The 15,232-nt window shown below is 34.9% G+C and overlaps 1 protein-coding gene across 2 annotated transcripts in view; it reads right to left on the bottom strand.

Moving 5' to 3' along the window:
- The window catches only part of LOC145272500 (retinal-binding protein-like), a 573,911-nt gene that overhangs the window by 114,989 nt on the left and 443,690 nt on the right, over positions 1 to 15,232 (bottom strand). For both annotated transcript variants that reach the window (XM_080127042.1, XM_080127038.1), the window contains 2 exons: positions 11,353 to 11,433; positions 3,248 to 3,331 (listed from right to left, as the gene is read on the bottom strand). In XM_080127042.1, the coding sequence (XP_079983168.1) occupies positions 3,248 to 3,331; positions 11,353 to 11,433 (165 nt within the window). The remainder of the gene's footprint in view (positions 1 to 3,247; positions 3,332 to 11,352; positions 11,434 to 15,232) is intronic.

Raw genomic sequence — 15,232 nt, 5'->3', positions numbered from 1 at the left:
GAGCATCATAACACTTTAAAAGAAGTAAAGAAAAATTGTTTAAAACTATAGTGAAGCTGACAATGAGGTGATAATGATTGCCTATGCCAATTAAAGTATCACACATGTATTCCTGCATCTGTAATGAAAAGGAGACAGTGGCTATTGAAGACTTGTTAACAGACACCCAAGACAAGGAAGTAAACTACATCTGTTTATGAAAATTATTTGTTCTGATCAATTGGTGACACTTTGGGCTCAATATAAGCTTATTTTGCCCATTTACTTCACAGTTCAGTGACTATTGCTTAATTTTAGTCAATTTCTATTGTAAAGTTACTTTCCAGGTGTTCATTGAAGATCTTGTTCGCTAAAGATTTTTAGCACTTATCCATTCATTTGTCCAAACTTAAAGCCAGTTAAAATGGTAATCAGCTTTTAATTAGTGTCAGGGTATAAGTAGTATCTGAATTCAGGATTATTTGTTACAAAATCAAACAATTTCTAGACTTAACATTGGAAAACCTGTTTATGATATCAACAATGTAGTGTTCATTAATGTTAAATTATTCAGTCTTTCTTCTATTCATTCTTGATTTTCTTTTCACAGGATCATTGTTCATTACAATTGGTCACATAAGTGAGATATTTTGAGTAATTTCAACATCTGGAAAAATTTACTAAGTTTTAGAATTTAAAATTGGTGTGGCAAAACAAACTCCTTTGGAGGAACTGAAGCTCTTTACATTTAAAAACCTTTTTGTTTTTTTATTTTTATTTTTTTTACAAGGAGGTCACCACTTATCAAGGCCCGGAAGCCACTCAGGGATAAGGGTTATTGTATGTACAGTACGTTGTACGTTAGTGTTGAGATTTCATAAAGTGTCTACTTAAGGGGGAGATTCATCAGGAATTTGTTTATGTTGGATTTGAAGACATCCAAGTTGTAGTCAGGTGGGAAACAGGCAGACGGAACAGAGTTCCACTGGCGTGCTGTTCTAAGAAAGAAGATGTGTTCATGGAATCTACGTTTTGATTTAGGCACAGATAGAGAGTGGGGAAAATTTTTGACAGTGGCTTCAGCTAGACGGGTGTTTTTCGGAAAAGATTGGTGAGGGGGGACGAGAGATTGGAGCTCAGACGAGCACTTGTCATGGAAATAACGATAAAACAAGGATAGGCTCGCAACGTCTCTTCTGTGGGAGAGAGGTTGCAGGGAAGAGAAAAGGGCATCTCCCACTAAGCCACGAAGTCTATTTTGTACTATGTCAAGGCAGGATAGGCTATTTTTAGCAGCTTCTGCCCAGATATGGCAACAGTATTCCATCCTTGGACGTACTTGGCTTTTATATAGATAGAGAATTGCATCAGTAGTGAGATATCTTCTGGAGCGGTAGAAGGAACCCACCATCTTTCCAGCGACCTTGGCAACAGACTTTATGTACATGTTCCATTTCATATCAGGAGTAAAGGTCAAGCCCAGAAGCTTGTCAAAACATTGAGCTTCTCCTAGGCGAGAGCCATCCATTACAATTGATGCCAGATGGGGATCAGAGCGTTGATGGTGTAAAGATAGGAACTTGGTTTTCGATGCATTAAAGGTAACCAGCCACGTCTAACCCCACTGAACTACAAGCCTTCTGCTTGACTTTTTATGATTCTCATGGGGAAGACAAGTAAAATCAAAATAAGGTGTTATTAAAACAAGATAAAAACTGTAACCCCTGCTCAACTAAAGTTGACAGCTTCATGACTAAAAGTGTCATCAATCAGATTTGATCCTGGCTGAGTTTGGCAATTATTTATCAGCTTGACAACTCAAAGGTATTGCTGAAAGGTCAAAAAACGTTGAATCAAATGAACTTGTCACCTGGGATTTGTGAATTAAGCTAATGTGCTCTTTCCTTTCATATATATTTATGCTCTCTTTCTCTCCTTTTAGTCACCATGATAGAAAAGATTTGCAGTTGGAATTTTGACTGGTGGTTGCTTATACAAACCAACTCAGCAGAATTCTAGAGTTATATTTATATATTATTCCTTTGAAATGAATAACACATTTTATATCAAAAAACAATGTTTTGTCTATTCCTTTTAGAAAAACATTCCATTTAAACTGATCACAGCTCAGCTAATTAATTCTCTGGAGAAAATTAATGATGCATAAAACCAGACTCATGACCTGTTAAGCCTACAGATTAATGAACCATTTTATTTAGAGATAAAGGTGGTAGTGCTATACAAATTTGGCACAGTCCTTCCAGAAATGTCCCCATAGTGTGAAGACATGAGTTACATTCCCTGGCATGCTGTAGAGTTACATTTGAATTTCAAAACATCTTTTGTAAGAGACAAGTGATAGAATGTTAGTTTTGAGACATGCTAAGAAGTGAATCCAATCTTGAATAAGAAATTTTTCTAAATCACAATATAATAAAACAAGATTTTCTTAGATGCAAGACCCATGATAACCACAACATTCGTTACTATATTAATTTAGCATCGAGTGAAGAGATGAACTCTTATTTTGTCTACATATTTTAAAGGCAAATTGAATTGAAAAAAAAATTGCTTTTGGTTTATTCTACAGTCTGCACATCTTAACATGTATTCTTGTTGACTGAAATTGTAAGCATAGAACAGTTCCCCAAAGCCACCAGAGACTTGACCATTGTTGAGTTGGCTTGTTGTCTGTTTGCTAAGGTAAGCTTCTGTCCAATTCTAGAAGTTTCACCCTCTCAGACTGTTCTTTTGAGAAGGAATTATTTTATTGCTAATAACCTGAGGTGCCCTTACCAGGGAACATCGATGAGGATGCTCAGGCATTTTTTGCAGACCAGAGTGCTTTCCCTAGGGTGTTGGCTTTTTAAATCCAACATTCCTGACCTGTCACACCCTTTCACTATGGGAGGGAGATAAACATAAAATACAAGTTTTTTTAGCCTTTTAGCTAGGAGAAAACAGTAGTAGTATACTGAATCTTTTTAATTCTCCTAGACAAGTTTAACTTTTATCATATTCAGACTGACAGTTTTCAGGAGAGTTGGATTTTTCCCATATTTAAGTTCGACTGTGTCTAACTCTGCCCTTGTGAGGCAGCGAGTCAATAAAGACAAACACTTTTTAAATATTCAATTTGTAATAATCAAATTCATTTAATTTATGGCCAACTTTGAGATAGCAAGTTTTTTTTATAAAAATCTGAAACAGAAAACTAATTAATTTTAAAACAATATGAAAAAATAAACTACAAAACAAAAAAACTTACTTCCTAAAATAAATATTTTTCTCTTCATATTGTCACTAATGAGAGGTTTTGCAAGTTTATATAACACAGGTAATAATTTTGGTGCTGAAAATAGAAAAGAGTCGTTAATTACAAAATATAAACAATTTAATTAATGATTTCATTGCATGATAAAAAAAAAAAATTCTTTAACAGATTTAGATCGATTTATGTTTCATAATTTTTTAGGTGTGGATTTATCAAATTAAAAACAGATGATAAACTTGATTACATACAAGTTTACAAGATAAGCTATTTCTTTCAAACTATCTTCTCTTGGTTGCTCACTTCATTGTGAATTTCTGTTACTGTTTTGGAAGCAAATAAAATTCAAGATATAATAAAACAAGATTTCCTTAAAGCCCATGATAACTGCAATATTCATTAACTACTCGAATCTAATCCGAGTGAAAAGATGAACTCTTACTTTGTCCACATATTTTAAAGGCAAACTGAATTTAAAAGAAAACACTTTTGTAGGTTTGGATTGATTTGGATTATTCTTATTTTGCTTGTAATGTTAAAATGATATAACCTAATTTCTTTGGAGCATCTTTTCAGATTTGGGGATCAACACAAAATTTTGATCTGAAAACTTTAATCTATAGTGATCAACCGTTCTCATTTAACTGACTGAATTAAGGATTGATCCTTTAATATTCATAAACTGTCACTTAAAATTGATTAATAGCTTTACCAGTAATGACACTTGTCCATATGGTACAACAGGTAAAGCATTGCTTAATCATGGCAGACAAAACAACCGTCTACCACTGTGGATTTAACATGTTCAGTTTGAAATTCAGTACAGATTCAGGAGTCAAACAAAGATCCCCATGATGAATCTGAAGATTGAAGATTACATTGGCCGAAACGTTCTAAACATAACCAAGATGAGGATAATATATTTTAAAAAACTTTTCTTCACCCCAAAGAAGGCAAATTGCCACCAAAACATTGGGTACTGTGAATTAGGGTACATACCTACAAGGACATCCTAAGTAGGGAGTTAAGGGAGATGATTGTTCATAATACATTTAAAAAATTTCTGCATGTTAGTAAAATCAGGGAAGCAGCGAATAATGAAGTAGAAAGCTTTCCGGTATATGAGGACATCTACAGTGAAGGAGTGTGATTTTGCTGCTTGTCAGATTAGTCAGGGGTATTTATATTCAAGGGGTACTAATGCCATGAGTTCCTCAGAGCTCATCCCACTGAAGTATTTATAAAATAAGAACAATGATATCACAAGGGTTGAGGCTAGGTTGACAGTGTGTAGCTGGTATTCAAAGGCTGGAAGTCTTTGATTAGTGGTGTCTTCAGAGTATTATCAGGATTCTTATCTCTGACCACATCCTATATGTCACAATCCATGCACGATGTAAACTTCCTAGACTTGTAGTATTAAAAAAAAAAAAAAAAAAAGAGCCTATAGACCGTAGACTGCGCAGCAGCCGTGCAGTCATCACAGGGTGGATCTCAGGACCTGGGCACAGTTACAAGCTACTACAAGTGTGGTAGGCCCAACCATTTGGCCTGCGATTGTCTCTTGTGCTCACTGACTCGAAGGCTTAGCGGGCCTCAGTGCTACAAGTGTAAAAACCGGGGACACCTGTCGCGTGCTTGTCCAGGAAATGGACAAGGGGAGGAAGCTATAGCACCAATCTTCTCCCCAGATCATCACTGAACAAGGCGCTGACGTGAATGCCTCGCCCTTGTAGACACTGGGTGCACTCCGACCCTGTTGTGCAAGGCATGTTGACACTTAGTACAAGGAGAGAATTCCGGTGCTAACCATGGGTGGAGGGTCGCTAGCCTCTTGCAGAGTGAGCATTATCAGCACAAGCATCGGTGATGGGCCTGCAGTAGCCGTGGTGGTGGACGGGGTTCGGTTTGGTTTTACGGCATATTTTTTTTTGGTTATTTAATGCAGAGTTTCATTTTTTTTTTTTTTTTTGTGGATTAGATATTTTAATTCATTCAGTAAGTCAAGTCAGCCTTTTTTTTTGCGTCATTAGGTGATTTTTTTTTTTTTCGGGTGGATGGGCGTAGAGCGTAGGGCGTTGAATTCAAGTTATATTCTTTTATATAAATTTACTTTTTTCAGAAATGTTAGTATTTTGTTGGAATTTATTTTTTTAAATAGTTCTTTCATATTGTTGACATTGTAATAATTTTACCAGATATGCATGAGATCGCCACAATCCAAAAGAAAGTGTTTTACTGTAAAAGGGGTTGGCATGCAAAACATTCTGGAGGGTCTTCTTTTTTTAGCAGGAAGGAGTGGGTTATGTGCATGTGTCCTATACAAATACGGGACAAAAACACTTCCTCTCCACGTGATTTTCTGACATCTGGTAATCATTCTTCTATTGTGGGTTTGATCTTGAAAAGTTTGTTAGTTGGACAGTTATTCCATTTTTCTTGCCATTTCTTCATATGATTATTTATTTGTTGTCAGAGTGTGGAATTTTTATATTGCTTTTTTTGAGTTTTAATGCATTTTTGGCAGCTATGTCGGCTTTTTCATTTCCTTGAATTCCAAAATTACTGGGGATCTAGCAGAATTTGATATTTTTGTTTTGGGAAAGAGCGTGTATTTTTTGTAATAGTTTGAGGAGTAGTGGGTTATTTTAGTTTTCATTCTTTAAGGATTCAAGTACCGATAGGGAGTCTGAAAAAAATTATAAATTTGTTGTGGGTGAGGTCAGTAATGAGGCCTAGTACCATATCTAAAGCTGTGACTTCAGCACTAAAAATTGAAGCATGGTCTGATAGTCGCTTCTGTAAGGTAATGTTAGTGGATACGACTCTGCATCCTGTTCTGTTGCTGTCTTTGGAACAATCTGTGTAGATGTACTGATGTTTTGGGTATTTTTCCTGAATAAGGAGTTTTTCTTGATAGGTTAGCAGATGGATTTGACATTTTGGGAGGTTGTTTAATTCAAAGATAATTTTAGGTTGTTTTAGTAGCCAGAGTGGAAGGCTTAGTTGGTTGACATGATAAATGTTGGTGATTGTGATACCTGCATCTTCTACTAGTGGTTTTATATGGAGACTAAAAGGTTTTATAGCTTTTACTTTTTGGTTATATAGGTTTTGGTAATTTGGATTGAAGGTACAGTTACGGGCTGGATTTGTTGGTTGTGATTTTTTCCTATCACAGAGTGAGTAATCTAGTGAGTTTGCTGAGAGGAGCCATCGCAGCATCAAAAGAATTGCGGCCAGGATGCAGTGCACCATGTCAGAAGCTGTATATTGGTACAACATCACACCGAAAGATGGCATTTCTCCAGGAATAGTGCCTGTAAACGTAATCTACCAATACAGAGTTCAAGAAAAGGGAATCTACCCCAACAGAGAAGTCACAAGGAAGGACGGAGGTCGTATGCACAGGGGATCCTGTCTGGGTGCAACCGCCGGGAAGCCGGTGCACTGACAGATATACATGGGGCTGAGTGAATGATATGAGTGGGCCATCGCTCTGGTTTGCACCATCCACATCAAGCAGCGAATCCGATATTAGTAGCCTCTCAGGGGAGGCAGTGTTCTTTGATCCTCAGACTGCGGATGAGTGAATGATATGAGTGGGCCATCGCTCTGGTTTGCACCATCCACATCAAGCAGCGAATCCGATATTAGTAGCCTCTCAGGGGAGGCAGTGTTCTTTGATCCTCAGACTGCGGATGAGAGCATAAGTGAACAAGTCCCCCTTTGAAGAAACACCCGATAAAAGAGAGCGCTACCTCTTGCCATCTGTGATCATGAGATCAGGGGAGAATATGGGGAAAATAGAAACGGACATACAAACGACCTACCTGTGAAGCGTCCACATGTCTGCCTGTCATGTGCGTTGGACAGGGAAATGAGAAACCAAGATGGCGTCTATGATATTTAACAGAAACGGTCTCATGTGATTTCGCAATATTCACATGGATGAATGTAATATAAAGCAGGCCGCTTAGAGTGGGCGAGTTTTTTTGTTTGCTATACAGACGGTGAACAGGTGATGTTACAAGGCAGAGGGTTACTCAGTGCATTGGAACGAATGAAGGAGGTTCCATTTCTACAAAACAGGTCTCAACTTAGCAAATGGAATTTTTTTTGTTTTTAATTACATATGTTTCAAGACTTAAAAAAAAAATGAATTCTCTTTGAAACATTCCATAAAGACATAGAATTTAAAACAAATTTGAGTGCACAAATATCTTACTAGTACTTTCAGAAATCCGACTCCGACGCCACCTAAAACTTCTGACTCCTTCCGACTCTGCAACCCTGCTACTATTAATCAATTATTCTTTAAATTTCACAGGTATAGCATGTAGAAAGTAATTTTGGATGTTTTTTTTTTTTTTTTTGAGTTATCAACAATTAGTATCCAACAAATTGTTCACGACTGCTAATTAGTGTTGGAGCGATTAATCAGAATCAGAAAAATCGGGAGATATTGGAAAAATTTGTGCCTATATTTTCCAATATTATAAACGATCCTTTTAATTGTCTTTTTTGTGTGTCCCACTGCTGGTATTTATTGATTTTAAACTATCAGTAAAACTAATATATGTACATTCCTTCCCCACCACACAGATGTTTTTACGTTTGAGAAAATGTATGCACATTCAACATTTGTTTTTATAGTAAACGGGAAGAATAACTATAATTAAATATTTAGAGGTTTATAAAGAATTGGTAACAGAATCAAGAATTTAGTATGGAATCTGGGAAATATATTGAAATCGTCCCACCACTACTGTTAACATTTGCAAATATTTCTTTTTAAATAAATCTACTGTCAATATAAGTCTTACTACATGAAAATTTGCTAATTGCTAGTTTTAAATCAGTTTAAATGTTTCCAAATTTAAAAAAGATTACAAAGTTATTTTCTTTTGATTCCCACCATTTATGCAATAGCAATTCAACATTTAACATAATGGTTGCTGTCTGCTTTATGCAATTTCTTAATTTGAAAATGTTTTCTATTTCAATCCCTTTCTTTTCTGTATCGAAAATCACAACTTGTTTGAATAATTGTTCAAATGATAATGACCCTTGTCAAAATTATAGATCATATCAAGATAATAGCTTTCCAAAATGGCTTGAAATTTATATAATGAAAATTTAGTGCAATTACACTATAATAGTGTAATCTGGAAAACGAAAAAATTGTTTAAAAAACAAAAACAAAACAAAAACAATGGTATCCACTGACTTTTTGTGTTAATTTCAACTAAAAGCAATATCTATTTAATTGGCAAGTTAGAAATACTTGAACATTACCACATTATTTAAAAAACATGAGTTTTCAATAGCAATACACATGGCCGTTAAAACGCTTTGGATAATCACAGATTTCAAGGGGTTTCTGCTAAAATAGTCATATTTTAAAAAGTTTTTGTAACGACCCCACTGATTTCTAAACATTCGTACCGTGTTTCTGTAAAGAATTTTTTAATGAAATTTGGAAATTAGCCAAAAAGAGATGTCATTTTTAATAATTTTGAGTGTCCGAAATTCATTTGACCACTCGTTTTTTTTGTTGTGTTAAAAAAAAAAAGATTTCAAAATGGTGAGTATTGAAAATTTTGAAAAAAAATTTCTTTGGACACCCACTATTAAATAAAACAATATTTTACTATGTTTATTCGTTAAAAAGATGATTGGACAGTTTTATCTAGTGGTACGTAGCAATTTAAAAAATAATATCCGAAAAAATCGTTATGAATTTGAATCAAGACTTCTGTAGTATTAGCGATAGTAGCTGTATCAGCAGTAGCAGAGCAGCGATAACATGGCATAAACAGACGTTTGTTTTTGTTGTTTATTTTTATTCCAAATCGATTTTTTTTTAATTGAAAATCTGGTTATAAAAAATTCTTACATGTTAGAGCTATTTTGTTATCAAAAATACAAATATTTTTAAAAATTGGGTAGTAGTAAATTTTAAAATATTTTAACAAGCGAAAATGTGAAATATGATGTTTTGATTCACGTGTACGATTACAAACGATAACACACTTCTAATTTTCGTCCCTTAAAAAATGTTTTCAGTGAATTATTATCGAATGGAAACTAATCTACCTTATTATTAAAAAAGAAATAAAATAAATAAAAATAATCAATATTTAAATATTTGTAGGAGGTGCTCAGTTAAAAAATAACGGTAGGAAACAATTTTTAATTACATGAAATGTAATTAAAAATCAAAATAACATTAATTAAAATTTTTTAACAATTTGTCAGCTTTAGCAAAAACTTGTCTCTTTTTTTATATTTAAATAGAATTTAAATACTTGATATTTTTCCAAGCATCATGTTTTCTGTTAGAGGGATGTCACTTTTTTAAATAACATTTATTTTTGTCTGTTTATCATAATTCTTGTAAAGTTTCACAATGGGTATCAAACACCCGCTTAAAAAAAAAAACAAAAAAAAAACGCTTAATTCTATGTCTAATCCTAGGTACGAGTAGCAAGCCTCCTAAAACCTTTAGCCTTAACAATAACGCTAAGTACAAGTGGCAGAGCTCCCCACTAAACAAACTTCCCCTGTGAGCTCATATAAACGTAAAAAAAGCATAAAAACGTTTGAAGAAAAGTGCACATGATTAATCTCCCCCCCCCAAAAAAAAAAATAATAAATTGGTCAACTGTCCTAAAATGCTAGGATCGTCTTGAAATGGTGAATTATTTTACATTTATGTGAAATCAACCCCCACTCTAAATTCTAAAATTGTTTTTGTTTTGTTTCTATCAAGTCTTCAGGATGTTCACACAATTTTCCTTAGCCCTATCATTAACCCAAAGTCAGAGTGGCCACCTCCTTACCTTCTCATAATTGCACAAAGACCCTCTTAAAACCACGCATAATCGCCTTTTAGAAAACAAACAAAAAAAAACACCCAGGATTTATCTATCATAGGAAAAGGGGGGAGGGTAACTGCCCTAAAGTGCTCGAATGATTCAAAATGGGAAATCATTTTACATTAAATTCTAAAATAATTTTTGTTTATCTTTTAAAGTTTTTCAAGTTGTTCACATGCAATTGTCTATAAAGGTAGAATCACATATTTTGGAGAGGTGGTCAGATGGGGAGGGGTAACAGAAGGTATTAATCTACAATACCACCAAAGAAATATTGCAATATATTCATTTTTAACCACTCCTAGATTTCGATTTCAGTTTTTGGCACATAAAATGCATTACAACTAAATTTTGAGTTCTCTAACTTCTTTTCTTTTAATGAATACATGGCATTTTTAAGCAATCGCAGCATATTTATGTGAATTTACTGCAGATTTGGAAATCATTAATTTCTGGAGAAAAATACACTTGCACAAAAATACACTTATATGGCAAATTTCATTGCTTTAGTCTTCCATTTTAACAAAGATATAACATTTTTACTGAAAAAGTAGTGCAAAAAATGTGAAAAAACACATATGGTCTTAAAGAGAGGAAAATATCCAAACACGCAGGGCATAAAAATAGCCATAATTTCCTTGATTTTAATTGAATTTAAAAATTTTAAAAAGATTCTTTCTTAGCTTATCAAGCTCTTTCTATATATACCAATATTGAAATATTTTAAGCCATTTAAATTTTTTCATGTGTATTGCTATTTTCAATCTTTATCGAAAAAAAAAAAAAAACCCTTGCCATATTTCTTTAGGAAGACAAGGGAAGTAACTCAGTTATGCTAAAAAAACAATGCAAAATGCACAGTTTATTAAATAATTCCCAATAGTTACATGCTATTCACCCCCTTTGGAACTCACCGGTATTATTTTTAGTAAAACATTTTATTTTCGCTAATTTTTGTCAAAAAATATTTTCTTTAATATTTTTTCTGTAACTCATTGTTTTTCATAATTTTTGGATATATTCATTGCTGTAACATGACAATTAAGTTGCTTTGTAATTCAATATAAAAAATTTCGAATTTTGCTATTATAGTGTGCAGAAAATTCTATCAAAGGCACACTAGCACTAAATCATTATGGATGTACAGAAATGTCATGGAAAATGCAGGGGAAAAACAAGAGGTTTTCTAGAGATCAAAATAAAAAAATATTAAATGCTTACCATTAATAAGAAATAATCTCTTCATTATTTCTGGATAATTATCTTCCAAAATATGAGACAGATACATATTAAGGTTTAAACCTGAAAAATAAAGGACATAAGTAAATGTGGATTTTTAAATGCAGTTTGGCATTATCTGTTGAGAATCAAAATAGGTAAGATAAGCAATAATTATGATCCAACAAGTCAAAATTCGTTATCCCTGGTTAGACAAGACTGCACACTAACAAAAACATTCTCATGACAATCTTCTGAGCCTTACTACTTTCGTGCTGGCTCATGACAAATTGGAAGCAGGTGTAGAAAATTGTCATACAGGGCCAATGGGCTCCCTCTATCTCATTTGATTTTCCAACAGTACTTTCCTGTCCTAGATGTACTGACTTCACCACAGTTGAGCAACTAACCCCGGTATGGTAGACCTCCAAAAAATCAGAGGGCAGTCAACAAGTGCTATACCTTGCTCAAAAGTGACCTAGAATTGTGCATCAATTTCCCTAAGGTATTATACATAATTGCTTACCTGAATATAATGGTAACCGATCTAATACTAGCTAGGCTCAATGTTGCTTAACTTTTTTGAACTAACAATGTGTCAATGTGATCATGCTGTATATATCTGCTTATGTCATACCATCAGTTGGGGCTAACTATGTTGACACACCGGTTCTCATCAGATCACTGAAGTTAAGCAACAATGAGCCTGGCTAGTACCAGATTGGTGATCATTTGGAAATGCTAGGTGCTGTATGTACTTTCCACTTATCTTGGCATTGTTTCCAGTCCTCCTGAATGCCACTGGAATAAAACAGTACCGACTCAGGAGAGGTGTGGTTGGTATTGAGCAACTCTTGCGATAAAAAAATGCATCTGTAAGTCAGTAATGTTCGTGGGCTTTTGTTATATGAGTAAACTGGTCAAAGTAGTTTAATAAAAAAAATATTGAGGGTATACATATCAATCTGTAAAGAAACATTTCACATGAGGAGGTAAAAAAGGTAATTTTAAAATGCTTTCACTTCTTACGAGGGACGCGCAATAAGCAATGCCACTGACCTACTTCCCATAGCAGTAGAGCAACGAAACTTGGCACAGTTATAAGTCTTTCTCTACATAGGAACCACCTAGAGTTATGCGTTTCTCCCATCGTTTGATGCAGCTCTGGAGACCGTTTTTGTAGAACACTCCAGGTTGGTCCTCCAACCACGATGTGACTTCAGAAATCAAGGCTGCATCATCTGGGAAACGCTTTCCTTTCAAAAACAACTTCATGGCTGGGAAGAGGTGAAAGTCAGAGGATGCAAGGTCAGGAGAGTAGAGAGGACGGGGAAGGATTTCATAACCACACGCCCGTGCTTTTGATCTGGCAACATGCGAGTTGTGGACTGGAGCGTTGTCCTACAGGTGGAGGATACCTTTGCTGATCTTGCACCGCCTCTTGATTTTGATAGCTTCCCTTAATTTCCTCAAAAGTGAAGCATAATAGGCTCCTGTAATTGTGGTACCCTTTGCCATGTCATCACTACTCTGTCCTGGTCCCAGAAGACTGAGCATGACCTTGCCAGCGGAGGACTGCACCCTTGCTTTCTTTGGATGTGGTGAGTCCGAGTGCTTCCACTGCATTGACTGGGCTTTGGTCTCTGGATCATAGTGATGGATCCAGGTTTCATCCTGTGTAATCAGTTTTTTGAAAAACTTTGACTCATCTTCTTGGCACATCTCCAAATTCATCCTCGAGCACTCGATGCGTTCTCGCTTCTGGAATGGTGTGAGCAACCTGGGAATCCATCTGGCAGACACCTTATGTATATGGTCATGAATGATAAGTTTCCACAGACCCTGTACTAATCTTGACATCTTGGGCCATTTGGCGAATAGTAATGCGCCGATCTTCCAAAATGGCAGCCTCAACTTGACGGACAGATGCCTCAATAGCAGAAGGGGGGGGGCGACCAGGTCTGGGAGCTGTTTCCACAGACTTCCGGCCATGTTTGAATTCATGATGCCAGCGTTTTACAAGGTCATATGATGGGGCATTATCACCAGAAGTTTCTTTCATTTCATCAAAAGTCTCCTGTGGTGTGCGTCCTTTCAAGTACAAAAACCGGATCACTGCTCGACATTCAACAGGCTCCACTTCACACCTGACTCAGTTCAAACACCTGTAAAACAGAAACCACAATTAGTTTAGAGCTGTAATTTGTCACATAACCCGTAGAGATATAAATCATTGCACATGCAAAATTTCAGCTAGATCAGACAACTTAAAGTGGGTCAGGGGCATTACTTATTGCACGCCCCGCGTAGACATGCACAGAAACACTGAGATTAAAGCATTGTTCTTTATTTTAGTTCAGTCAGTTCCATGAAATCAAGAAGTCCCCTAATGAGGTGTAATAATTTCTTTATACATTACATTTCAATCTGGCTGTGCTTTTAAGGACCTTTCTCACTTTTCAAATATTGAGTAAATCAGTGAAAAGAGGCTTTTCTTCCTATTGGCTAAGATCAAAGTGTAACAATTGTTTTTTTTTGTTTTTTTTTTGTCTTCCACTCCATTTTATTCCAATGAAATCGTTGTATATAAATAAAATTTCCCAATCAATATATCAATATATGGTTAATTTAACTAGGGTTGTCTTTTGTGTAGATGTGTTATCATGGTGACAGATGATTCTAGTTAAAAGTAGGATATACATTTTGATCACTATGGACCATGGATAACCCTCCATTTTCCTCACTTGATGGCCTTCTGACTAATTTGTCAGAAATGCAATTTAAAAAATATTTTCTGCAAATAAATAATTCAAAATTTAGTATCTGTTTTGATGATACACTTCATCTTTTCCTATCAACGGGAGAAATCATTTCAGACTAGAACAATAGTTTTTAAATTTTTTGTAATAATCCATTTTTTGAAAGCTTGATTTTCCCCACATTAAAAGCAACCTTATTTCTAACTCTGCCTTCATGGGAAGGCAAGTAAACAGTACCCATGTCATGGTTTCATTTTCTTGTGATCTTAGCTGGATTCCAGGATCATATTTGGTTTGGTCTGATAAAGTATTTGGACTAATGTTATCACTTGTGATAGCATCATTAGAAGGCACAACATAACTTTTCTTGTAGACACTACTTAAACCTTATTTAAACTCAAATACTATGCTACTTTCATTCAAGAATCTCACTTATTCTCCATTTTATTTTCAAGTGTTTTCTTCATAACAGTTGGCAACATAGGAAAATGTTCATCATTCCAATAATTATAGGAACAACCGAACTCAAAGAATTTCAAAAACTGCCTGGCAAATATACCCAGTGAACCAAATGCAAAAGAGAAACAAACAATTGCACTTAAATGTATGGTTAGAATCTTAAAAAGATCTCTTGGTTGGAATGTATAAGATAGTGGGTGAATGTCTGGCATCTGGTAGGATGCATCATCTCCAGCTAGAGCAAATAAAAAATTTTTTTTTTAACTTTGCTTCCATTCCATCTCATCCCTTTTAAATATTATCAATTATTTGTTTATGTCCCTAAATCAGAAGATTTACTTGCTAGAAAAAAATTGCACTTGAGGAAGAGTGTAGAATGAAACACTGAAATTCCTCCATAAAAGAGGTGTATGCAAATGACCGAAACAATGATGGCGCTAAAGGTTGTGCTTTCATTTCAAGGCAACTGACACCTCACGTAATGCAAGGTTTCATTTAAAATTCTGAAAAGATAGCTTGATGAAATCTTTCAAAGATTTGGAAAAAATCATACATGACAATATAGATATTGAATCTCAAATGAGTATCACATCACATAATTCTATGTCGATTGCAAACATTTTTTCTAAAGACAAAGCACAATTGCAACAATTTTCTATTATTTG

Source organism: Euprymna scolopes, chromosome 1 (genome assembly GCF_053919585.1).
Source record: "Euprymna scolopes isolate OS-2025 chromosome 1, ASM5391958v1, whole genome shotgun sequence".
NCBI classification, from domain to species: Eukaryota; Metazoa; Mollusca; class Cephalopoda; order Sepiida; family Sepiolidae; genus Euprymna; species Euprymna scolopes.
Note: the sequence above shows the minus strand (reverse complement) of the source record. Positions and strands in the feature narration are given on the sequence as shown.